Source organism: Vitis riparia, chromosome 5, assembly GCF_004353265.1.
Source record: "Vitis riparia cultivar Riparia Gloire de Montpellier isolate 1030 chromosome 5, EGFV_Vit.rip_1.0, whole genome shotgun sequence".
NCBI lineage: Eukaryota > Viridiplantae > Streptophyta > Magnoliopsida > Vitales > Vitaceae > Vitis > Vitis riparia.
In genome coordinates this window covers 16258516-16284920 of record NC_048435.1, presented here as the reverse complement: position 1 = coordinate 16284920, position 26405 = coordinate 16258516, and the positions used below count along the sequence as shown (strand labels likewise).

The following is a 26405-nucleotide window of genomic DNA, read 5'->3' as shown; positions in this document are numbered from 1 at the left end:
ATATTATGCCTGCATCACCCGCATGTCTTGTCTTCATCTCCTACTTGTCTTGCCAGCCCATTCCTACATCCCCATTACATGACAACATCCTGCAATTGATACCTACATCCCCTAGGCGATGCTTACATCACCTAGAACATGCTTTCATCTCCAACCAATGCCTTGATTCGTCAAATTTCTCTACATTTTCTAAAACTTGCTTGTATCCTTCAAGACATGCCTTCAGTACACTTGCATTTCCCATAATATGCCTTTATACCCCATATATAAATGTGTTACTTGTTCCCATCCATAACCCTTAAATAACACATTAGTTTGTATTATTGTTTTCAATATGAAAAAAAAAAAGTTAATACTCTTGAGCACTAAAATCCCCCACAATATTATTGTAGCCCTTATTAGATTCCTACATCCCCTATATTCTTAACCAATACAATTGCCTATATCACCAACATTATTAATGCATCTCCCAAGCCTCAAATAACACATTTAGGTTTGTAAATATTAATGATTTTATAATATGGAATCAAGTGCAAATATTCATGATTTCTATTTTTAAAGCATCATAATTTCAACCAACATACATGTCTCAAATAAAAGAGTACTTGATAAATTTAAGTATTGATTTTAATACAAGTCTCAATGAATTATATCAACAAAAAATTAGTCATTGTTTTTTTCTCTCATTTTTTTTTTCTCTCAAGATCAGTACAAGGAGACTTCATGGCCATTCTCTTCGGCTATGGTTGGAGCTTCATTTTTTAAGTCCTCATCATCATTGTCACCAAACCCTACTTCTTAGGAAGTCAAACTCTATTTTCCCAACAATGAAACAAATTGATTTTCACAATTGAAGAACAATGACGGCCATCATTGGACCGACCATCATAGCAATGAGAATTAAGAAGAAAACGAAGCTTGTATCCATTTTTCGGGTGCACAAAAAGAAAAACCAAAGGAAGAGGGATGAGTGAAGAGACCCTCTTAGTTGCTTTCGCAACAAGTTGCACTTTTCTTCACAGACCCAAAGTGGTGGGCTTCGAGCGAGAGGGTTGTGTTTGGGTTGTATTGTTAGAGCCATTTGGGCCTTCTTTTATAGAAAACCATTGGACTTAGAGCCCATTTGGCTTATTTTAAAAGCCATTTTAAGTTTTTTTAAAAAATTGTTTAGATTTTTTTTGTTTTTGTTTTTTTATGGTTGTTTTCAAAATTGTTTAAAAAATTAGAGTTTGCTTGGTGTGTGATTTAAAAATAAATTTTAATTTTTAAAAATAGTTTTTTTTTTTTGTGGAAAAATTGTTTTTATTAAATTTAGCAAATCGATTTAATATAAAATAATTACAAAAAATCGTTTTAATACATTTTTTTCTTAATAAAAATAATTCAAGAAATTATTTTTTAATATATTCAGAAAATGGTTTTCAATTTAATAATCCAAAATTTTGTTTTTTATTTATTTATAAATCTAGAAAATCATTTTCTTTTGATAAAAATCCTCAAAGTTTGTATAATCAAATAAGTTTGTTTAATGAAAATACTCGAAATAAGTGTTTTAATAAATGTTATCTAGAAAATTGTTTTTTAATAAATTTGTTTAATGAAAATTCTTAAAATGTGTGCTTTAATAAATGTTTTCTTAGAGAGGAAGTTTTGAAAACTATATTGGTAAGAGAGTTTTTTCTTAATATATATATACTTTGGGAAGTCTGTTTGTTTTTCATGCTGGATTCCTTTTGAAGGTTTGCAGAGTTAGGATTGATTTAGGATTGCATTTGGGTACACTATTTCTTATTCATCCCTTTATTTGTATTCTGTTTATGGTTTTTTTAGGATTTTTTATTTACACGCTATTTTTTAGGATTTCTGTTTTTTATTTGTACTATGTGCATATACCTCTTTGGATTATATGTTCATTTGTGTATGCACATTTGCCTAAATTTTTTTGCTCATTTATATGTTTGTCATTTTCATTTATTATTCTGTTGATGTGTGGTGATATGTATTACTATACATATTTTATCTAAAATAAAAAAAATTATTTTTTAATAACTTGGAAAATTGTTTTTTTTTTTTTTTAATAAATCTGAAAATTTGTCTTTAATAAAAATAATCCAAAAATTCGATTTGCCTATGTCCTCCACCCTATGATTGCATCCCTAGCACATGACTACACCCCTCACACTATGCCAACATCCCCCAACTCATGCCTACATTCTCCATTACATGGTAGCATCCCCTAATTGATGCTTGTTGAAACCACTTTAAAAAAGAGACACACAGAGGAGGAAAAGAAAATTTTTTTATTGATATGGTGATATTTTAAACTTCACCTAATACAAGCCTTTTATAGGCAACACTATCAACAGAAATAGAAATACGAAAAAATAAGAATAGTAAAATAACCAGTCACTCTAAACATGCTGCAACGACCTCCCTAAGACTCGGACAATTCCTAATTTATTGAAAAACTAAACAGAGGCACATTTTTGACACAAAAAAAACAAACAAACTTGACTTGTTCAATACATCCTCTCAATCACATGCTGATGTTGATAACTTTAACTCTCTCCTTCAACATCAGCTTCCAAAATATTTACCATACCGAGTTGATGACAAAAGCTTTCAAACTTGCTACCGCTCAAACCTTTTGTGAATAAGTCTGCAACTTGGTCTATAGACTTAATCTGCTTCAGCTCAACCTCTTCTTCCAGGACATTTTCCCTGATAAAATGATAATGCACTTCCACATGTTTTGTTCTTGCATGAAAGACTGGATTCTCCGTCAAACGAACTACCGACTAGTTGTCATAGTACAATGGAACTGCATAGTCCACTAGTTGATGTAGATCATTCATCAGCCGTATAAGCCACGTACTTTCTTGAGCTGCCATTGCTACTGCTTGGTACTCTGCCTCCGTTGTTGACAGAGATACTGTCGGTTGTCTCTTGCTACACCAAGAAATTGCTCCTGATCTAAGCATAAACACATACCCGGTAGTTGATCTGCGGGTGTCGTGATCTCCTACATAATTAGCATCATAGTAGCCAACTAGCTTGCAATCTTCACCTTTCTTGTACAACAAACCATAATCAATTGTACCCTTTACATGTCTCAAAATTCGTCGAATTGCTTCCAAATGAGGCTTCTTTGGATTTTGCATGTATCGACTCATCACACCAACTGCATAAGAGATATCGGGTCTAGTTAAAGTTAAGTAAAGCAAACTACCCACCAAGTGTCGATACATTGTTGCATCTTTCAAGTCTTTGCCTTCGTGTTCACACATCTTGGCATTTGGTTCCATTGGTGTTGAGATCGGCTTACATTCGAGCATCCCGAACTTTTTCAACAAATCTTTAGCATATTTTTGTTGACAGAGAAATATCCCTTCGTGTGTACGATCGACCTCTAGCACAAGAAAGTGCTTAAGTTGTCCAAGTTCTTTCATCTTGAAACGAACTAACAAGTTCTCCTTTGTTCCGCAAATTTCTTCAACATCATTTCTAGTGATGATTAGATCATCTACATATACAAATACGATAGCTAACTTTCCTCCATTAGCTTTGACAAACAAGCTAGAATCTGCAGGTGTTACTGAATACCCACTTTGAGTTAGAAATTCAGCAATCTTACCATACCATGCTCTAGGTGCTTGTTTCAATCTGTAGAGTGCCTTCCGCAGCTTACATACATATTCAGGATGACTTTGACTCTGAAAGCCCATCGGTTGATTCATATAGATCTCCCGATCTAACTCTCCATGCAAGAATGCGTTCTTCACATCCATCTGCCACAAGTCCCAATCTTTGTTAGCTGCAAGTGCAAGTAAGACTCGTACAGTTGTAAGTTTTGCAACTGGACTAAACGTTTCATCATAGTCTAGTCCATATTGTTGAGAGAATCCTCGAGCTACCAAACGAGCCTTGTGCCTTTTTATTGATCCATCTGTGCGACATTTTATCTTATAAACCCATTTGCAGGAAATAGGCTCTACATCTCTTGGCTTTGGCACGAGCTCCCAAGTCTGATTTCGTTTTAATGCTACAATTTCCTCTTTCATAGCTTTACTCCAGTCTGGATTCTGAAATACTTTTGCAAATGTCTCTGGTTATTTTGTGTTTGCATCTTCTACTATGGCAACATTGGCATATTTGGGATTTGGTTTCTTGGTTCTTGCTGATCTTCTAAGTGGAATTGGTGCTTTTGTTTCACTAGGCTCACCTTCTTCGCTTAGTTGTCCATGCACACCAGTTTGCCAAGGACTTTGAGTTTCGTTATCTCCAATATCACCATCGACTGCATTTTCAGCTTCACCTAAGCTTAGTTGGATTCGAGCAGATTGCAACTCATCCTTAAAAACATCTGAATCTGGTAATATTTCATTTTCTGAGGACCACCATGAAGATGATTCATCAAACACCACATTTCGGGATGTGTAACACTTTCCAGTTGTAGGATCGCAGCATCTCCATCCTTTTCGTTGACTATCGTATCCTATTAAGACACACCTAACAACCTTCTTGTCCATCTTTCTACGTAGATGATTAGGTACAAAGACATAGCAAACACATCCGAAAACTCGAAAATAACTAACTGTAGGCTTTATGTTCCACAATTTTTCAAAGGGTGATGAAAAATTTAACCTTTGTTGAGGAAGCCTATTGATCACGAAAGCTGCAGTCTTCATTGCTTCTGCCCAAAACCGTCCTGGAACATTCTTTGCATGAAGCATACTTCTACAGATTTCTGCTAGGTGCCTGTTATTTCTTTTTGCTCCACCGTTTTGCTGCGGAGTGTTAGCACATGTGAACTGATGGCATACTCAGCATTCTCGGAGGAAGTAAAAAAACTAATCTGAGGTATACTCTCCCCCATTGTCAGTACGCAGACAACGGATTCTTTTATCAACCTCTGCTTCCGTCATTTCCTTGAATTCTTTAAACTTTGAGAAAGTTTCAGATTTTTCTTTCATAAAATACACCCACACGTACCTGGAAAAATCATCAATAAAGGTCACCATGTATTTCATCCCACTAAGAGAGGCTTGCTTAACAGGTCCAAACACATCAGAGTGAATTAGCTTTAATGACCCCTTTGCTTTCCATTTTGACTCTTCATACGGCAACTGATGTGCTTTGCCGTACTGACATCCTGCACATATTGTATCTTTTCTCACTTCAAGTTGTGGAAGTCCCTTCAGCATTGACTTTTTCATCATCACAGTTAGTTTGGAATAACTAACGTGACTTAACTGCATATGCCATAAATCGACTATCTCGTTCTTTCTGGTCTTGTCTACATATGCGGTTTCTGTAGACATCACATAGACTACTCTAGTCTCCGTCCCTTTATCACCGGCTCTTCCATAATCTCAAGGTCACGATAAACTTTCACATCTTGAGGGCCAAATAGAACAAAATGGCTTGAAGACGTTATTTGTGCTACCGAGAGAAGATTTTTCTTCATTCCTAGAACGTGATAGACATTTTGAAGCGATACATCATTAGTATTATATTAGGAAGAGACTACCATATTACCAATGTGAGCTATTGGTAGTTTTGAGTTGTTCGTTGTGACTACCATATGTCTTCCCTTGTACTCCGACAAATCTTGCAGCTTTTCTTTATCACCCGTCATATGATTTGAGCAGCCTGAGTCAATGATCCAATCCTTCTCATAATCAATTTGTTCAGACGTTGTTGCTATAAAAGCTGATTCTCCTGTTGCAACAAAAAATGCCTAAGCGTCCCACTCATCTTCGCTTTTGGAAGTAGCAGCATTACTTTCCACAAGCCCTTTTTTCGACCAACAATCTTTTGCCATGTGACCCTTCTTTCTGCAATTGTAGCACTTCTCTTGAAATTTTTTTTTTTGGTGCTAGGATTCTTCGAATCTCCCTCAACACGAGCGTTCCTTTCACCTTGACTACTTTTTGCCTTGTCCTCATTCTTTTTAGTTCTGCCAACGGTGTGCTGCTTTGAATTCCACCTGCCTTTGTGGGCATAAAGCGCTTCCTCTTCTCCCTTGAGTGAAACTCCTCCCATTTGTTTAGCCAAGGCTTCTTGAACAGCAAGCAAATTCTCAAACTCAACAAGTGATGGTTGATTTTGCCATCCCTGTACAGCAGCAACAAAACCTCTGAATTCTAGTCTCAAACCATGGATGATTATTCTCTTCATCCTGGTTTCACCGATTGGGGCTTCTAGATCCAACTCGGAAATTTCCCGGCATAACATCTTCACTTTGTGAAAGTACTGAGCGATCGTCAAGTCACGTTGTGTTACCGACAACAACTCGCTCTATAGAAGTTGGAGCCTTGTGTCATTCTTCTTTGAGAACAGCTTGGTGAATGTATTCCAAGCTTCGTAAGGGGTTTTGGCATCTCGAATGTGCTCTAGCACATCTTCTTCGATCGTTGTCTTCAAAGCAAACATCGTTTTGCCCGCTTTTATCTTCTATTTCCGCAGTATACCATTCGCATCCTCAGCCTCCGGTTGAGTAATTTCACTTCCGTTCACAACCTCCCACAAGTCTTGGCCTTGCATGTACAACATCATGCATGTTGACCAAGTATCGTAATTTTGGTTGTTGAGATTTTTTATTCTGCCAATGACTTGAAGATCACCCATTTCACTCTCTCTTCCCTCATGTGTTTGACTCTCAAACACTCTCTGAAATACCTTTTCAACCTGGCTCTGATACCAAATGTTGAAACCACTTTAAAAAAGAGACACATAGAGGAGGAAAGGAAAATTTTTATTGATATGGTGATATTTTAAATTTCACCTAATACAAGCCTTTTATAGGCAACACTATCAACAGAAATAGAAATACTAAAAAATAGGAATAGAAAAATAACCAGTCACTCTAAGCGTGCTGCAACGACCTCCCTAAGACTCGGACAATTCCTAATTTATTGAAAAACTAAACAGAGGCATATTTTTGACACAAAAAAAAAAAAAAAACAAACAAACTTGACTTGTTCAATACATCCTCTCAGTCACATGCTGATGTTGATAACTTTAACAATGCCTACATCCCTAAGGCAATGCTTGCATCCCCAACCAATGTCTGGATTTGTCAAAATTTCTCTGTATTTTCTAAAACTTGCTTGCATCCCTCAAGACATGCTTTCATCCCTTAACCCATAAAACATCCCCCAAAACTTGCTAGCATCCCACAACATGCCTACATCACCACAACATACCCGCATTTCCACAATATGCTTGCTTCCCTTCATTACTTAAGCATTACAAGTGACCATAACTCTCATATGTTATACCTAGTTCCTAATAGTTCTTATCCTTGACCCTAAATTAAAATACACCATTATGTCTCTTCAAGCATGTGTGATGTTTCCTCATGGCACTTCCAAAATGGCTCAAATGTCTTCTATGGGCCTGACAACACTACTCTCTTTAGGCATGCAACAATGTGTGCCACCCTTGGTGTTAGGTAACAAAAGGCTAACTCGAATGTTGATTAATCTAATTTATATGTCATTCCATATTGAAGGAAGGTTTAGATGCTAGGAATAGGGATGGGGTTGGGCGTGTTAATCTTATACTTGGGTAAAACAAACAAAGTTGATCAAAATGTGCTTCTATAGTTACCTGTCTAAGCAATGCTTTCCTTCAAAGACTTCATACACATTTTATACTCCTAGGAACCTTAACTTACATTATAAAGTTTTTGAAGGAAAGCATTACCTAAACAAGTAACTATGGAAGCAAGTTTTGATAAACTTTTTTGTTTTTCCAAAGCATAAGAAGTAATTCAAAAGAAAACAAAGAAGAATGTGAGTATTCTTTTATTCTGAAGGATGATATTGGTTTTGTTTATTGCATCTATGGAGTAGTCAACAGAAGTATTGAAACCATAATTAAGTATCAATATAGTGCAATGAAAAGATCCATAACTTACATGTATGAACCTCGAAACACAAAGATATTGAGTCAATTGATGACCCTTCAAATCGACTTAGATTTTCTAAACATAATTTAACTATAACCGAAATCGACGTACATCCATGGCACAAAAATGTAGGTGAATCCCCATCTAATGGAGGGCTTCAATTCTTTGGCTAGCAACTTGGTGGCAGAAAATCTTGAGGGTGGCATCCTAACTTATGCTCCATTCTGTGCAACAACAATTTTTGGTCTTGGTGCGAAAAGCTAGGGATGGTTCTTCCTAGTTGTACTAGTAGCTTAATGGGAATTTACTTTGTTGATGGGTTGTTTCATTTGTGGCTTATGAAACGCAGGTAACAAGAGTGAATCATTAGTGGACAATTTTGAAAAACCAAAGTTCGGTAGGGTAACACCTAGAAGAGGAAAGAATGGGTGTAATTTAAAAAATTTTAAAAATTTAAATAAATTTTTATATGTTATACCCAATTTTTCCCTACAAGAATTTAGGGATAATCAACTCAATTCAAGATAAGCAATATAAGAAAGGTGATAAAGATATGCAATGAGACAAAGAATTCTATATGGAAAACCCACACACAATTGTGAAGTAAAAAAACCACGAGATCTAATAACGCTAATATAAATCCACTATATATGAACAAGTTACACAAATTTACCTAGTCACTTGACCATAAAGACTTACTCTTCAGTACTTATAACTTGATCCACTTCCACTATATAACAACTTTCAATTGCTCTAGTGAATGTGTTTCAAGCTCATTGAAGGGATGCAGGTCTTCAACCTTAGATTCATGAATGAATCCTTTGAACGAGAGATCAGGAGTGATGTGGCTCGTTAGGCCTTCTTCTCAATGAATCCCTCTCAGAATGTTGAGATCTCTCTCTTGAAATCTCTCCAATTGCCACAATTAACTTGGAACAAAATTGCCAATATACAAATAAGATTACATGTCCTAACAAATTTGTCATCCACTTGAGGTGAAAGTGGTATGTTAGGAGGTGGTGCTTTAACTGCTTAGCTTTTAGATGGTTCTAGGAGGTTTTGATTAGAGGATTGACGACTTTTCTAGGTAGAATATTACCTTCTTACCATTTGTGCCTTTAATTGCTCAGCATGTTGGAGAAGGGATTCTATATGTTGCACATATTCTTCTGATCTCTTTTCCATTTTAGCATGGAGTACACCGAACCTTTCATATATATTAGAGGGTTGCATAGCAAGTGAAGCATCCATGCCTATTTTAGAAGGTGATGTTACCATTTTTTATTCTTTGCTTTGGACTTTTCGCTCTAAGTTCCTGTAGATGGTGTCAATTGTTGATTCTTAGATATCCTTGTGTCTCTGCCTTATAGTTTTTGTGCCTCATTCTTTTGAAGATTCTTGTAAAAGGAATGTTTGTCTGGTGGTGTTTTGAGTAGACCTCTCTGATGATCAAGTCAAACAAAGTAACTCGACGTATTTAGGGAGTTGTTCTTATCTTTTTTCCTTGTCATGTTGTTGTTATATAAGCTTGGGTTCAATAACCTCCATTTGGTTTTTATGACCTTTTTTTTACTTTGGTGTTCATTAAATAATGTATTTGGCATTCATTAATGTAAGTGTAACATTTGGTTATTTCAAGTTGATTGTAAATTCTATCTAGATTGCTTGGACAAACTTGGCCAAGGATGCTTATTTGGACAAACCCATGTCTGAAGTGGGGTGCTTATTCGGGGAGTCCATTGCTTGGGTGGTGCCCACAGTACCATGGTTTTAATTTTGACAATAAGTTCACATTTGGAACATTGAAATACAAATTGAAAAAAAAAATCAAATGTATTTACCTTAGCCTAAGCCCTACTGGTGTCCAACCCAATCCAAAGTAGCATATTAAAAAGCTACTCTAGCTTATCCTTAAGATAAAAAAAAATTAGGATCTTGAAGATGTTGAACCAATAGATCCCTATGAGCATTGAATGAATGAGTTAATGTTTTTAGATTATTTTTTAGAATGAAAAAAAAAAAAAGAAAAGAAAATCATTAGTTTGGAAACTAAATATCACTCTTACTAAGATTTTAACACTTTTTTTTTTGCATAGTACTGTGATTTACCTTCATTCTGATCCTCTTTTCATTTCTAGTTTACATACTAAGCACACATAAGAGAAGTAAAGACCCAAAGAACAAGCAAATGTGGTAAATATAGTATATGAGCTGAGTGAAACTATCCCTATCTCACTAATTCCAAATGCAATCCTACTCACCTATTAGTCAAAGAGTTATTGTTTTTTCTCAACAACTTTCCCAATGGATTTAGGGTGGATTTAGATGGTAATGGTATTGAGTAGCCACAAACAGAATTTATAGGAAGTTCATCCACCAAGACAACTATGACAATAGCATACTAAATATTAGAAGGTAATGTTAATATAAAATAGAATGACAGAACACTAATACAAGGACACTAAAATATAATGTGAAAAAAATTAAGAGTGATATGGTTTGATGAAGGTTGATTTTTACAACTAACTCAAGTACCAAATTGAATTAATCAATTTTAATTAAATTGGAATGGATTAAAACCATCAATTAATCCGGTTCAAGTCAAAGTTAAATAGCATTCAACTGGTTAATATTATTTCCAATAGGTAGAAGTAGTTTACGGTTACATATTAATAGAAATGGGCAAGAGACTATAGTTGATTTAGTTTTCATTGGTGTAAAATGATCATCTGGAAATTACATGAAAATATTCATTTTTTTTTCTTGAAATTAACATAATAATTTTTCTGAAACAATCAACTTAATTTACTTTTATTCGACTCAATATTTTAAGGTTCATTAGTTTGTTGATTTTTTCGTCCAACCATAAACTATGCTTGGTCGGCAAAATAGGATAGGATAATATACATACTATAGGATATCATTTTCAATGAGATATGCATATCTGATGATTTTATTTACAATGGGATTGATATCCTTAAATATTATACCCAATGGATATGCTATACATGCTTATTTTTGGTTTGTACAAAGAATAAAAAACAAGATGAAAAATAATTGCACTTCAATATTTGATATTTGTTTGAAGCAAAAATTATATCGTATCATAAGATTTGCTATGAAAATAAATGTAAAATAAAATCACTTTCAAATTTAAAATTGTTTTAAAATAGTTTATTCTATAATTTATCATTTAATAAGTAATTTATTTATTTATTATTAATAGTCATAAATAAAAGATTTAAAATTTGTAATAACAATATTATATCATGTTGTTAAATTTAAAAAAATATTTTTTTATATATTAAATAATACTTATATTAATATTATTTTACATTATATTTTATACATTTTTTTTAATTCTTTTCATTTTTCGAACAATCATTTTAATTTCTTAATTATTTTTTATTTTGAAAAATGATTAATATAAGGAATTAATTTTTTTTTGAAAGAAATAGATAAGAATAAATTTATAACCATAGATTTTATAATCAATATCTCCATTCATGATTATCATATCCATGTATAAGAGATATAATTGCAATAAAAATTTGATAAATTAATACTCAACTTTGATTAAATACTGTTTTTTTGTTAGTCATGATTTGAGTCCAACGTGCTAAATTAATAATTGGATACATTTAGAAGATAATACATTATAGAAAAACCTGTGTAGTTTTTATATAGGACTCACTACATAGATTAATAATTTTTTAATATTTAATTAATCCATATGATTTGTTTAGAAGAACTTTATAAAATATATGTCTAGTGTTGCTTTTTTCTTCTTAAAATTGATATTGTTTTAGATTTTATTTTTAATTTTTTGTAATATGGAAAGAAGTACTTCTCGTGTGGCGTTCTCGTAAATTTTACAATAAAATGATATTAGTACAATACTTTGGAAAAATAAGAAATATCTCAATAAATTAATAACTTATTAATTTATTGATTAATTAATATACTTTTCTTGGTCCCAAGGCAATTAATTCACTTATTCTATCTTATATTTGGTTGAACCTAAGATAGAATAAGTAATTTCATTTATTATTATCCCATCTCATTTTATATTCCATCAACTAAACATAACTTAAAAAATAAAAAAATAAAAAATTATCAACTAATTTTCTTTTTATCAAATTGTGTCCCATAAGTCCTATGGCCCCAACAAGTGTGGCACTACAAAGAGGGAAAGATAATGACCGCAATAACAAGACATCATTAAAGGTTAAGTTTAGTTCCAAAATATTTTACAAAGACAAAAAAAAAAAGGAAAATCAGTTTTCTTATATTTGGTTTTTTTTTTATGAAAAATAGTAAAAAAAAAAAATCAAATACAACTTAAATTAGTTATGGAGTCGTGTATTTTTAAATTATTTAATATTTATATAAAAGAGTTAAAATAAGTATAATAAATTTGAAATAGTATTTAAAAATAATTTATTAATTTTAAAACTCTATTTTATTTTTCATTTTTTTCACATTTTTCCTTCTTCTACTTGTATTTTTCCTCAAATTTTTTTTTTTTTTTGCGGAATCGAACAGAACTAAAAGAAACCAAGTTCAATGTCGAAATCTCACCAAATAAGTCTTCCACACATGATGAAGAGCACCTTCATGTGAAGTCAACCTGCTGGTAACGACAAAGTCAGCAAAAGCCATTTCAAACGGGTCCCATCACACGGGGCCCGTCTAGATGTAACTGCTGCTGGAAAACAGCCCACCCATAGGTCGCAAAAGCACTTTCGGCCCTCATGGGCTCCATCGATGGGGCTAGCCCAACAACTACACGGAGAATATAATTTTCATACAATTTTTTTGAAAAACATATTTATAAAAATTTATTTTGAGAGTAGATTTGAGATGTTTAAGGTGTTTTTATAAAGTATGGTAAGAAATAATTGAAATTCCTTTTATGATATGTTTCGTCATAGGAAAATAACAAGGAAAGAAATAAATTTGTTAAAGAAATGATTCTCATGGTTGATTTATCACGAAATTATATTTTTAAAAAAATTAGTGAAATAAATTTGAAAAACATGTAAAGATGAGTTCCTTTTTGGACTTGTAATTCCAAAGGTGAGTTCCTTTGCTACTGCTACCACTACTCTTATTTGGGTATATCATCAATTGTAAAAATGCCACAACACCAATAAATTGATGAATGGCATGGAAATGCTAGTGATAAAAAAGTTGAAATTTATGCAGTAGTATCATTTGAAGTTCATTAATTATTATATGATAGATATAATGGAGAAGAAATAACATCAAAGAGAGTAAAATATTCTCAAGAAGAAATTATTGTTGAAAGAAAAACATAATAGCTAGTTTTAATAGACTAAGGTGGTGTTTGTTTTTTTGGCTTTTTGCTGAAAACAATTTAGGTTTAGAATTTAAGTTGTTTGTTTTTCTACTTTTTCATGACTTATTATAAACTTTTTACTAAATAGAAAAAGCCACAATATATAGCTTTTTCTAAATAGAAAAAATAACATATTGATTTTTTTTACTTTTTAATACTTAATAGAAATAAAATACTATAAAAACAAACAATCTAATATTTAACACTATTAAGCATTAAGGTTCTATTTAGAATTAAGTAAAAAAACAAACACCACCTAAGTGTAAGTTGTTAACTTGTTTTAAAAACAAAAGAAAAAATGAAAAGAAAAATTAAATAAATTTAAAAGCTATAAAAAAACAAATAAATAATCTTCATTCCTTCTCCACCACCCAATATAAAAAATCTTTAAGTTTAATATCTTCAAGTAGGTGTTTTTAATTTTCTTTTTTTTTTTTAACTTCTCTAAATTTTTTCATTAGGCAAATATATTCCAAATCAAGTGACACTTGATGTAGTTAAGATTTACTAATTTTTAAAAATAATTTAAAACTTAAAGACCAATTCAGTTGATGCTAGAAAATCAAAGAAATCAAAATTGATTCAATTAACATTAGAAGCCACTGGTAAAACTCATTTTAAACAACTTCGCTAGTATCTTCTTGACATATAAATAAATATTTAAAGATTATATTATCCTTTTTAATCAAACATTTTTTTTTTCTTTCCAAACATTTGCCTAAGCTTGTCCAAACCTAGACACTTAGAAAGTGTTCAAATACAAGGAAGATACAACTAAGTTTTTCTTTTTAAATGCTACTTCCATATACTTGAACAAAAATACAAACAATCTTTTCATTTTCTCACCATGATTCTATTGAAACTCGATTTTATTTCTATAAAAGGATGTATAAATCATTATTATTAGTGTTGCTCATCATTTTTGTTAGTACATTATGCATTATAATTTGTTTATTGACAATTTTGTTCTATTCCTTATGGCATAGGATCTTTCTAGACTGTGACTTTGGAACACCCTATACCCTAAGGTTAGGGGCAATCACATCAATTCTGAAAATCTAACATAAAGGTGAAATATACCAAAATGACTAAATAGTAAAAAAGAACAAAAGTCATAGATTCTCCTTTAAGAGTGAGTTCATAGAGCTAAAACTATCGTTCCAAGATAGAAGTTTTATGTTTCACATAATTATGAAAAACTAATTTAGTTCAAAATTAACCTGACAATTAAAAACATAATACATGATCCAAATCAACATGTCTAAACAAAGCCTTTAAGGCCAAATATAAACTAAACTAACAAGAATCCTTCCTATCCTCGACGTCACTCATTTCCTCCTACATATGGGGTACCTGAGAAGGTTTTCAAAAGTAAGGGTAGTGAGCTTTAACTCAATAAAATATACTAACAATTTCTTTTATATAAAACAAAGAAAAGAAAGAAAGAACATAACACATAATATAATCTTCAAACATACATATCATAACCAAATTTTCTTTTCCCAAACTAGAGGGATCTTAAAAAACAGATGACCCTTCAATTTGGAAGGGACTAGTCAATCAGATGGTACCATCAGGTCAGTAACTACCCTACTGACTAGGTTTTCAATCCTCATACAATTAGGCAAATGAAGGTTAGTGACTAACCCACTAAGTTTTCCAATCCTTATACAATTAGGTGATGAGGGTCAACAACACAACCCCAAATGACTAGGGCCAAATATCACAATATATAAGGAAAGTGATATTTTCCACAATACAAAATATTCTTCATATGGCAAAATATTTTCCTATCTTGTAAAATAATTAAACTTAGGATTTACCTAAACAAGTAAAATAATTCCTATTAATATAAACCTATTTTAACTTAACGAAAAGTTTATATCTCATGCTACTAATTTTTTCCTATAATAATTAAATTTAAATTTTAAAAATTTATTCTTTTCTACTTCATATATTATCTGAGTACTAAATCAATGTATATTTTATTTTTATTTTTTTTACAATTATCCTAATTAATTTTTTTTTTTCTTCTATACACTACATACTTTATCTTTCCTATTTTCCTCTATTATTCAAATTTTATTCACATTGAATATCTATTCTACACCACATTCTTTTACTGAACAACGTTAACTAAAACAAATATTATTTTATTTATTTCTTTATATTTTTCTTCAAAACCTTACTTCTTAAATCTGTAGAATTTTTCTTCAAACTAAATACTTATCGTTATTTCAAATTTGCATTATATAAATTTCTTACAAATAATAATAAAAACTCTCACACTTGTGGAGACTTTGTTTTTGTTTAAGGTTAAATCAAAGATTACATGCATCATACTACCATTAATTAACCTTTTCTTTTTCTTACTTCCTAACCATTTACTTATTACCTGAACAATATGAATTTCCTTTTTTTTTTTTAAATCTAATCTAGAAAATATCTTATCATTAACACATATTTAAAAACAATCCAAACAGAACAAGAATAAATTCCTTGAAAGGCTTACCTTAGATTTTACTCTGTAAACTATAAAAATAATTAGATAATTCTCAACTTTATCTCCTTATTTTTCTCTCCTTTATCTCTTCTTCTATCTTTGTAAGGTTTCCTCTCTTCTTCAAATTCTTCATATTTGTTAAATATTCTTTATTATATATATATAAATAATTAAAACTCTTCGACTGTGGTTCAAAAGAATTTGTAACTACTCGATCGTAAGTTAAAATTGTAACTTCTTTCCTTCTTTCTTTTTACTTTTTTTTTTTAAGTAATCCTTATTATTATTATTATTATTATTATTATTATTATTATTATTATTATTATTAGTATTTCATGATAATTAAATTAGGGATATTACAGACTTACTCTCCATTGAAGACTCGAGGTTGCAACTTGATCAACCGAGACGCCATAGGTAACCTTGGAAAGGTGTAGGTTAAGGCAAATTAGGATTAACAAGGTATGGGTTGGATCAATTGTTTCAAATTGTGCAAAAATTCTTTTAAACTTGTTTTTAAAATTGTAGAAGCACTCAAACGCTGGCCAAAGCACTAGCCAAAGCACTCAAACGTTGACCAAAGTGCTCAAGTGTTGGAGCCAATGCTCAAATGATTATTTAAGCGCTCATGCGCTCAAAGCACTAAAGTGGTGCTTAAGTTTGCTCAAGTGCTCGAAGCAGTTTTTTTCCAGATTCTTATAGTTTGCATTTTGGAAACTTACGATTTTATTTTTGGGACTTATTTCATATCGAATACTCTAAGTCATTGTGTCTACATATACCCTGCCTAATTTTTGTTTTAAGTTTGATGCGAATACTAAGAAAACCCCAATTTTCCTCCCTATTCCTAAATCTCTTAAAATATATATATATAACCTAGAAAAAGTTATATATATATATATATATATATATATATATATATATATATATATATATATATATATATATATATATATATAACTTTTTCTAGGTTATCAAAGGAGATCTGCATCCTCTTAGGAACTGAGGTGAGATCCACTAGAGCACACAAAGTGCTGTGTTACGAACATGGATTATAGTAAAGGTTTTAAAAAGTAAGTCTAAAGCTAGCATCTTTCAGGTAATTTTGTTACTATTTTCTCGTATAGTGGATTATTGATTTGAAGTCTCTAATTTTGTGGTTTTTTTATCTTCACATTTTGTGTGGGGGTTTTCCATAATAAAAAGATCTTGTCTTGTGTGAGGGATGATTTTTAGTCTTTCCCATAATATCTAAAATATTAATTGGTTTAAAAATCATAACTTTTGTGCTTTAAAGTTTAAAAACACCTATTCATCCCCCTCTAGGTTTTATCCTACCAGATTTTGTTTGTTTTTTTTTTTTCAATTTTATTTTAGCTTTTTCAAAATTTTAAAGTGTTGTAGAGGATATATATATATATATATATTGAAAGTAAGCTAGAGAAGTAAATAAAAATTGTCGCAAATATTTTTAGTCTATGGTAAAAGAAACACATTACTTGTAGTTTCTTCAAGTGAAAATAACATAGAAGTTAATACTAACAAATATTTTTAAAAAGAGTCTAAACATCTAGGCATGATAAGAAAAATGGAAAAAAAAGGTTTATGAAGTATTAAAACACACTACTTGAAATCTACTTAGGTTTATAATTCTATAAAGACTAATCAAATGCATAAATTATAAACTTATAATCAAGACAAAGTAACTATTTCCTCCTATGTATGTTGCTATTAATACAATAAATGAAACAAAGCGTTGTGATATCTATATTAAGGGATTTGGATGACATTCGATTTGAGTTGAAAGTTTGATCATTATAACTGTTGATGTGTCTCTTCTTTAGTCTTTCATATTTCCCTGTATCATTATATATATTAAGCATCATTCATACTAAACCATATAGTATCATGTAAAACTATGAATCTTTTTTCTATATTACCAACCATGATTAATTTATGCTAAAATATTATATACCTAGCCATATACAAAACTAGGTTTTCTCATATGTTAATGTAGCTAGATTGAGTACACATATTATGTTGTGATATGGATTTTAAAAGAAATTTAATAAGCATAAACTTTTTCTTGTTTTCCAAGAAGAAAAAAAAAGAATAACAAATTTGAATAAGTTTTTGTGCTGGTCAAAAGGTTAGAAAGGACTCCACCTGATATTGTTATTTTAGTGGACACGTGAAGATTCACTATCTATTTTCTTCTCTACTTTAATGTCTACTATTGCTTAATCATGTGAACATATCAATAAAGATAAAACCTTTTTTCAACAAATTAAAAACAAGTATTCTTATATTATTTTCAAATAGCCAAAAAGACTTGTGAAAATCGTTAAGTTAAGAAAATTTTCTAGTTAAGGTTTAGTTATAAATAATGACCCAACATAAAATGTAATTTTTGCTCATGTAGGCCTCGAAACAATTATTCAGAATCAAATCCATCCTCTTAATTAGCAAACATTGAAGCAAATAGTAGAGATTTCACTTGTTTTCCAGAAAATAGAATCCAACATTAATTGGTTTAGGAAAAGGGGATGTATGAGATACTCTGCCCATAAATTCAGGTTCCTATCACAAATCATTTTCGTCATATTGTACTGATATTCAATTAACAATCTTTGATATAACATGAATGACAAAGTAGAAACTACAATATTAAAAAGAACCAATCAAACATAGAAAGAAAATATTATTTGAAACAAAAATTGATAAGATGATGATGTGTTTCACTTACCCTCAAATTGTTCTGGAGCCGGTTCAACCTTATCGCTATGGCCACATACACCCAGTCTTTCACACGGTAAAGAAATTGGAAATAAGCATGCCTCCAAGCTTTCTTGAATAAAAGAGCACCACAAACTCCCCAAAAGCCTACAATGAACCCAAGTCCCATGCCAATGTAGAACCATGGGATTTCAGAGCCGTCTTCATTTTCATCAATCACGTCTACACCTTGAAAGTCTTCATCTTCTGTGCAGTTTTTTGTCAGAGGGGCTCCACAAAGCTCAGCATTGCCAATGTAGCTAATTGCATCAAAGCTTTGAAGTTGTGTGCTTGATGGAATTCTTCCCGAAAAATTGTTGTATGATAGATTCAAGTGACTAAGAAATGATAAATTCTTCATGCTTTGAGGAATTTCACCTGAGAGATGGTTTCTCGAGAGATCCAGAGATTCTAAGGCCTTCATGCGTCCCATTTTCACCGGTATGCTTCCCATCAAATTATTGCAAGATAAGTTCAAAAATTCCAATCCATAAAGACTTGAGATTTCGGTAGGGATTGATCCTGACAAACCATTACTTGAAAGATCAATGCTCCGAACGAATTTTAGAATGCTGTTGTACACTGATTCCCTCCCGTTGATGACCAACATAAGATTCTCTACATACAAGTCGAAGTAGTCTAAAACAAAAAAGGCATAATCTTCGGTGCCTATTGTTGCCATTAAACTGAAATTATTGAAACACTTTGGTATGGTTCCAGATAGGCTATTATTGGCGACATCCAATATTATAAGAGAAAAAAGCTGGCATATTTGTGGAGGAATATTGCCAATTAATTTGCTTGATCTTAAACTGAGAGCCCTCAGAGTCGTCCTCTCTCCCATCCAGCTTGGTAAATTTCCTGAAAGTTTGTTACCACCTAAATCCAAGAGCCCAAGGATGTGCAGTTTCGCAGTGAAGGTGGTATATCTCCAGATAAGCTATTATTATGCAAGTGCAATGCTTTAAGTTCAAACAAAGAGCCCATGGAGTCGGGAATTTTACCTGAAAGATTATTGTTTCCTAAGTTCAAACGAGTCAGAGATTGCCAATACGCCCAACAATGAGAAAGCTCCCCTGATAAATTGTTTGTTGACATGTCCAATATCTCGAGATTACTTTTTCCATTCAATTTTTGGCACAAGAAAGGGGAAATTGGTCCCGAAAATGAGTTGTTAGCCATGTTCAATCTAGAAACTTGTGGAGACAATCGTGGTAACTCACCCATGAAGCAATTAGAGCTTAAATCAATGTAAGGATTATTTAGCAGAACTCCAGATAAATTCCCAGATATCTGGTTATCTGAGAGGTCGATCAGTTGTCTATCAATATGTGAAGCCCACTTCCAGAACCATTTTGGAGCTATGTCCACAATTCCAGACTTGGAAATGTCTAGATACTGAAGAGATGTTTGAGTTTCTAGCCACGTGGGAAAATTGGGGCCCATCTGGCAGGAACTCATCCACATACGTTCAAGTTGAAAAGGAGGAACCCAATTGGACTTGACTTTGAAAATAAGAGATGTTGAGGACATGTCTAAGTACTTCAATTTTGAGAGTTTATTAAAATGAACTTCTGATATTGTGCCTTCTAAGGAGTTATTTCCAATAACTAAATCCTCCAAATTTGAAAGAAGCCCCAGACTGCTTGGAAGAGGTCCATTTAACCTATTTCGATTAAGAGATAAAGACGTCAAGGATGATAAGTTTCCTAAATACTCTGGTATTTGCCCTGTCAACTGATTGTTTGATAAATCTAAACCATTTAGAGGTATATGACTAGTGCTGAGATTAAATAGCCAATGGGGTATCTCATGATTGAAATGATTCCTAGGAAGACTGAGGAATGTGAGAGATGTAAAATTGACATACCCAAGAGACGGGCTCATGTTATCTAGTTCACATGCCACCAAGTACAACTCGGAAAGGGAAGATAGCATAGATGTAGATTCAAGCCAATGAACTTCCCTTTGAAGGTCAACCTTATACATGAACAGGTATTCCAAAGAAGAAAGATGAGAAATCCAACCAAGGTTCTCAACATAAAGTTGTGGTTCGTAGAGGGAATCACCACCTCCTAAACTGAGGTGTTGAAGATTGGAAAGATTTCCAAGCTGGGGAGGGATTAGTCCACCAAATGAAGCAAGGTGGAGGTCAAGGTATGTTAAACTCTGCATGGAACCTAGGAAACTTGGAATTGGAGTACCTCCAAAATCATTTTGGCTCAAGTCCAAGTAATTCAAAAATTCTAATTGAAGCAACGCAGGACTAACCTTGCCCCCCAATGAGAAATTATAACCATGAGGATTCTTCAAATCAAGCTTGACAACTCTACCAGTGATGTTGTGACAATAGACTCCATTCCATCCACAACAGTCTTCCTGAGAAAACCAAGATGAAAGGCAGTGTCCAGGATCCGAGAGAGCATGTTTGAAGCTTAGAAGGGCACGTTTCTCAGTTTCATTACAAACCAAGGTGTTTTGATGAGAAAAGGTGGAGATGGTCGAGAAGAGAAAGCAAAGCAAGGGAAATACAGTCATTGCTTTAGAGATCGCCATGAATGGTGAATGAGTTGAAATAATTCCAAGGCATACATATTAACAATTTATGACACCCCTACAAACAGAGTTGGTCAATGGTCAACAAAAAATATATATATGATTTAGACAATTGCATCTTCCCCACATTACATTATTATTTACCCTTAAAAAATATAATTTTAAAAGATAAAAAACAATCGTAATTAAATGTTAATGGCAAAACAAATAACACTAACCACTGAATATTAATAATATATTATGATTTAATTAAAATTTAAAAATAAATAAAATATTTTTTAGTATTCAAATTTACTTTTTCACTTTCTATTCTATCTTTATCCTTTTTCTTTGTGCAACTATTATACTAATTTATTTTACATTCATTCAAGTTATATGAACTTTTTACTTTATTATAACTCTTTTAATGGAATTTAAGTCATCTTCAATCATTTTATTTTTTTTAATATATATATAGTCATTTTAAAGTATTTTATTTATATTTATAATATTTTTTCTTCATTCAGCGCTCAAAGATATATATATATATATATATATATATATATAAACCCATAATTTATATGTTCTCAAAAGCAAAATAAATTCATCGATTTTCTATGGTGGTAAAAACACAACTTCTTATTACGTTCAATTTAAAGTAATATATAAAAATAATTTAATGATTTTAAATATATTATTATTTTCTTTCAATTTTTTATTTCCTTCTACTTTGACTTTCTTTTTCTTTTTTTTTTTCTCACATTTCCCTCAATTTTCCAAAAACCAAACATAACCTAAATAATTTTTAGAAAATATAAACGGTAGACCCTTGGAATAATTGGAGCCTTAATTGGTGTCAATGATTTCTAGATATTTTTGGAATGCGTTCACAACGTGTTTATGAAAGAGACATGAATAATACAGTTTGCCAAATTTTGAAATATCAATCAACAAAGATAATTAGTTGGCCTAAAAGTCTTAACTACCATCCAAAATATAAGGACTTTGAGCTTTATGTAAACATATCCAAACAAACCTTCCAACAATTGACTACTTGTTTCAACTTGTAATAAACTAATATTTTTTTACTATCCGGAAGATGACACTTGTTTCAACAAATATAAATCTTAGAGAGAGAGAGAGAGAGAGTTTTGTAGAGGCATATAAATCTCAAAATTTAGGGAATTGTTTCTAACCAAGACGAATTTAAAAGAATGATGGAATTTCCACTCCAAAGCATCATGCCTTGAAGTCGTTGGAACTGGGTTCATGATTAATTTGGGGCTAAATGACTTTCAAACATTTGGAACATTTCATGGATATGATTGTGAAAGAGAAATGAAACATTGGAACACATAAGATAAGATTTAAATTTAATAATTTTTTTCAAATTGATTCAATTTATTTAATTTTTTATATAAAGATTAAATAATTTGAAAATACATAAGTTTTTAACTAATTTTAATTATATATATTTTTTTATTTTTCATAGTAAACCAAGCATAAGAAAATAATTTTTCTTTCCTTAAGACTATGTTTGGTTCTAAAAAATTTTGATCGAAAATGATATGAGAATAAATGAAAAGAAAAAGTACAAGGAATAAAAAACGAAGGAAAATAAAAAAATAGATTTAAAATCAATAAATACTTTTATATGCTCCCTAAAAATCATTTAATATATATATATATATATATATATATATATATATATATATATATATATATATATTCATATTTTCTATAGTAAAATCAAACATAAGAAAATCATATTTCTTAATATTTCTTCCATTCTTTATAATTTTCTTGGAACCAAACGTTATATAAGATTTTCATGGAACCAAACATAGCCTTAATATTTTTAATAATTTAAATTAAATTATTAAGTCATATTTAGTCATTTAAGTTGATTTAATAGTCATTTTAAAGTATCTTATTTACATTTATAATATTTTTCTCATCATTCGACACTTGAAGATAAAAAGTTCCATGATATATATCTCAATTATAGACAAGTCTTTCACATATTTTCATTTGGCATCTCATCCGCATAGTTTTGAAAAAAAAAATCCACATTTTTGAGGAAAAAAGAATCCTTGTATATCTCCAAGATTGATTATTGTGTTGTATGGACAATGTTAGTAAGAGACTATTTTGTTTTCTTTTATGTCCTTGAAACTTTTCTAGTTTATATAATAGTAAGGAATTTCTAATGGTAGGAAATTTTCATCCCTTATGTCCATCCATCTCATAAGATTAGAAACCATAAGTGCATATTTGAAAGTACTAAGGAAAGTGTTTCATGTTTAGTTTCACTATGGAAAACACACAAAAAAAAAAAAAAAAAAAAAAATCAAATATAATTAAAATTAGTCAAAGACTTATACATTTTTAAATTATTTAATTTTTACATAGAAGAATAAAAATAAGTTAAATAAGTTTGAAGTAGCATCTAAAAATAATTTATAGATTTTAAATCTTTTTTTTCCCCTTCAACTTTTACTCTCTATGTTCTTTCTTTCATATTTTCTCTTAAATTTTTCAAGAACCAAATATGACCTAAAGAACTTTAAAAAAAATATAAAATGTAGATCCCTTGGAATCATTGGAACATATATTAGGTAAGTGATTTAAATGATTTCTAAATATTTTTGGAATGTGTCGTGATTGTGAAGAAGACTAGGAATAATATGGTTTGCCAAAATTTAAAATATCGTTCAATAAAGATAATTAGTTGACTTGAAAGTCTTAACTATCTTCCAAAATATAAACACTTTTGACTCATCGGTAAACACGTCCTAACAAACCTTTCAACAACTTTGATATTTCTATGAACTTGAACTGACGTGATACATGAAAACAATATCTTTAAACTTATAATAAACCAATGTTTTTTCATTATCAGGAAGATGACATTTTCCTTTTCAAACATTTATCTTTTTCTTATTTTGTCTTTCTAAATAAAATTATTGAAGAGTTGGTCTTCCTGTTCAAAAACTCCTTATTAGCACTATTACTAATTGAAAATCAAGTTCATGAAGAAATTAATGATTATCACATAATACAAAGATGACATTAAGACTAGATGCCCTCTATTCCAAATGGTGTACACTTAAAACATTGATATATATTTTAGTTGACATGATAATTTTGGGTGCTTAAAGACTAGATTATAAACATTCCATTTCTCTGGAATTCCATCCAAATGATCTAACTAAATTATTATTTGAAATTTCTTATTATTCTAACATATTGAAGAATCCTTTCGTACTCTAATTCCCTCCTTATCTGATCAATGAAGGTCCACCCCCCAAAATAGCCATGATAATTGAAATATTTTTAAATTAGCAAATGCATCATTTGGAAGATCTGTTATTGCCATTAAGCTGAAATTAATTATTCAAACATTTTGGTAGTGTTCTGAGTGTATTATCTGCAAGATCTAATACTATAAGAGAATTGATATATTTGTGAAGGAATAATGCCGATAAACTTGTTAGATCTCAAATGGAAAATTCACTATACTTGTTAGTTCTCCAATCCAACTTAGACTATTTCTCAAAAATTTATTATTGCCCAAACATAGGAGCCCCAAAAATGTGTAGTTCCTTAGCATTGAGAATATATTTTCAAAGAAGTTATTGTTGCATAAGTGCAAATAAACAACTCATGGAGTAAGGAATATTACCTCAAAATTTGTTGTTTCTAAAATCTGTGTGAGTAAAAGATTGCTAATACTTCCAACAATGAGAGAAAGCTCCCCACATGAAGTATAATTTTTGGAGTTTCTTAAAATGTATTTCTACTATTGTGTTTGCTGAAGGAGTTGCCTCCAATTATTAAGAACTCCACATTTGAAACAAGTCCAAGACTGCTTGGGACAATGCTATTTAACCTATTTAAAGGTATTTTTAACCCGTTACTTAACTTAAGCCACATGAATACATTTTAAACATTAAAACAATTTGAGCAATGAAAATTATTAACTTTTTTTTTGAGAAAATTTATTAATATAATTTACTTATATTTATTTATTTTTCTCATTCATCCAATATTTTTGTATTAAATTTCTATTATAACTTAGGTATAAAATGTGTAATATTATTGTTTATTTTAGCATTGTTGATTAGTCTACAGTTTAGTTTGTGTTTTCTCTTTTGAGGCATTTTAATTATAATAGAACCTAATGGAAATAATTCTGCTGATATTAGTTGTTGTTATTTTGTTAATCTTTTTATTAAAAAAAACAACAACAATTATATTGTATTTGAGATATAAAATATAAAATATTATATGTTATTATCAAAAGCTCTTATTGGCTTTAGCATCAATGATAAGTCTAGGCTTGTGGATTTAGTATATTTGATAAGTTTGTGTAGAAAACATGGATTCTTGGGTCAACAAAATGATAAATCCTCTTTATATACTTTTCCTTGTTCTATTGGAAGTTTTAACATATTTGATAAATCTTTGTGTTGAACACATGGATTCTTCAATTAACAAAATGATAAATTCCATTTATATACTTTTCCTTATTATATTGCAAAAGCTACTATGATTTTAGCATATATGATAAGTCTTTGTGTTGAACACATGGATTCTTGAGTCAACAAAATCATAAATTCTCTTTACACACTTTTCCTTGTTCTATTGGAAAAGCTACAATGGTTTTAGCGTATTTGATAAGTTTTTGTATTGAACACATGGATTCTTGAGTCAACAAAATCATAAATTCTCTTTCCATACTTTTCCTTGTTCTATTTATTTGATAAGTCTTTGTATTGAACACATGGATTCTTGAGAAACCAAAATCATAAATTCTCTTTATATACTTTTCTTTATTCTATTGGAAAAGTTACTATTGTTTCAGCATATTTGATAAGTCTTTGTGTTGAACACATGTATTCTTGAGTCAACAAAATCATAAATTCTATTTACATACTTGTTATATTGGAAAAGCTACTATGATTTTAGAATATATGATAAGTTTTTGTGTTGAACACATGGATTCTTGAGTCAACAAAATGATAAATTTTATTTACACACTTTTCCTTGTTCTACTGGAAAAACTACTATGCTTTTAGCGTATTTGATAAGTTTTTATGTTAAACACATGGATTCTTGAGTCAACAAAATCATAAATTCTCTTTACATATTTTTCCTTGTTCTATTGTTTTAGCATATTTCAAGTCTTTGTGTTGAACACATGGATTCTTGAGTCAACTAAATCATAAATTCTATTTACATACTTTTCCTTGTTATATTGGAAAAACTACTATGATTTTAGCATGTATGATAAGTCTTTGTGTTGACCACAT

General features: G+C 30.8%; 2 protein-coding genes across 2 annotated transcripts; both read right to left on the bottom strand.

Moving 5' to 3' along the window:
* Window positions 1–14584: 14584 nt before the first annotated feature.
* On the bottom strand, window positions 14585–19237 carry LOC117915204 (receptor-like protein EIX2). Its single transcript, XM_034830769.1, has 3 exons — window positions 18934–19237; window positions 18527–18762; window positions 14585–14630 (listed from the first exon to the last, which is right to left on the bottom strand). The coding sequence occupies exons 1-3, from the start codon at window positions 19235–19237 to the stop codon at window positions 14616–14618; spliced, it is 555 nt and encodes a 184-aa protein (XP_034686660.1). The 3' UTR covers window positions 14585–14615.
* Window positions 19238–19434: 197 nt separating this feature from the next.
* LOC117915203 (receptor-like protein EIX1) lies at window positions 19435–21111 on the bottom strand. The gene has a single exon (XM_034830768.1). The coding sequence runs from the start codon at window positions 21109–21111 to the stop codon at window positions 19435–19437; it is 1677 nt and encodes a 558-aa protein (XP_034686659.1).
* Between the last annotated feature and the right edge of the window lie 5294 nt (window positions 21112–26405).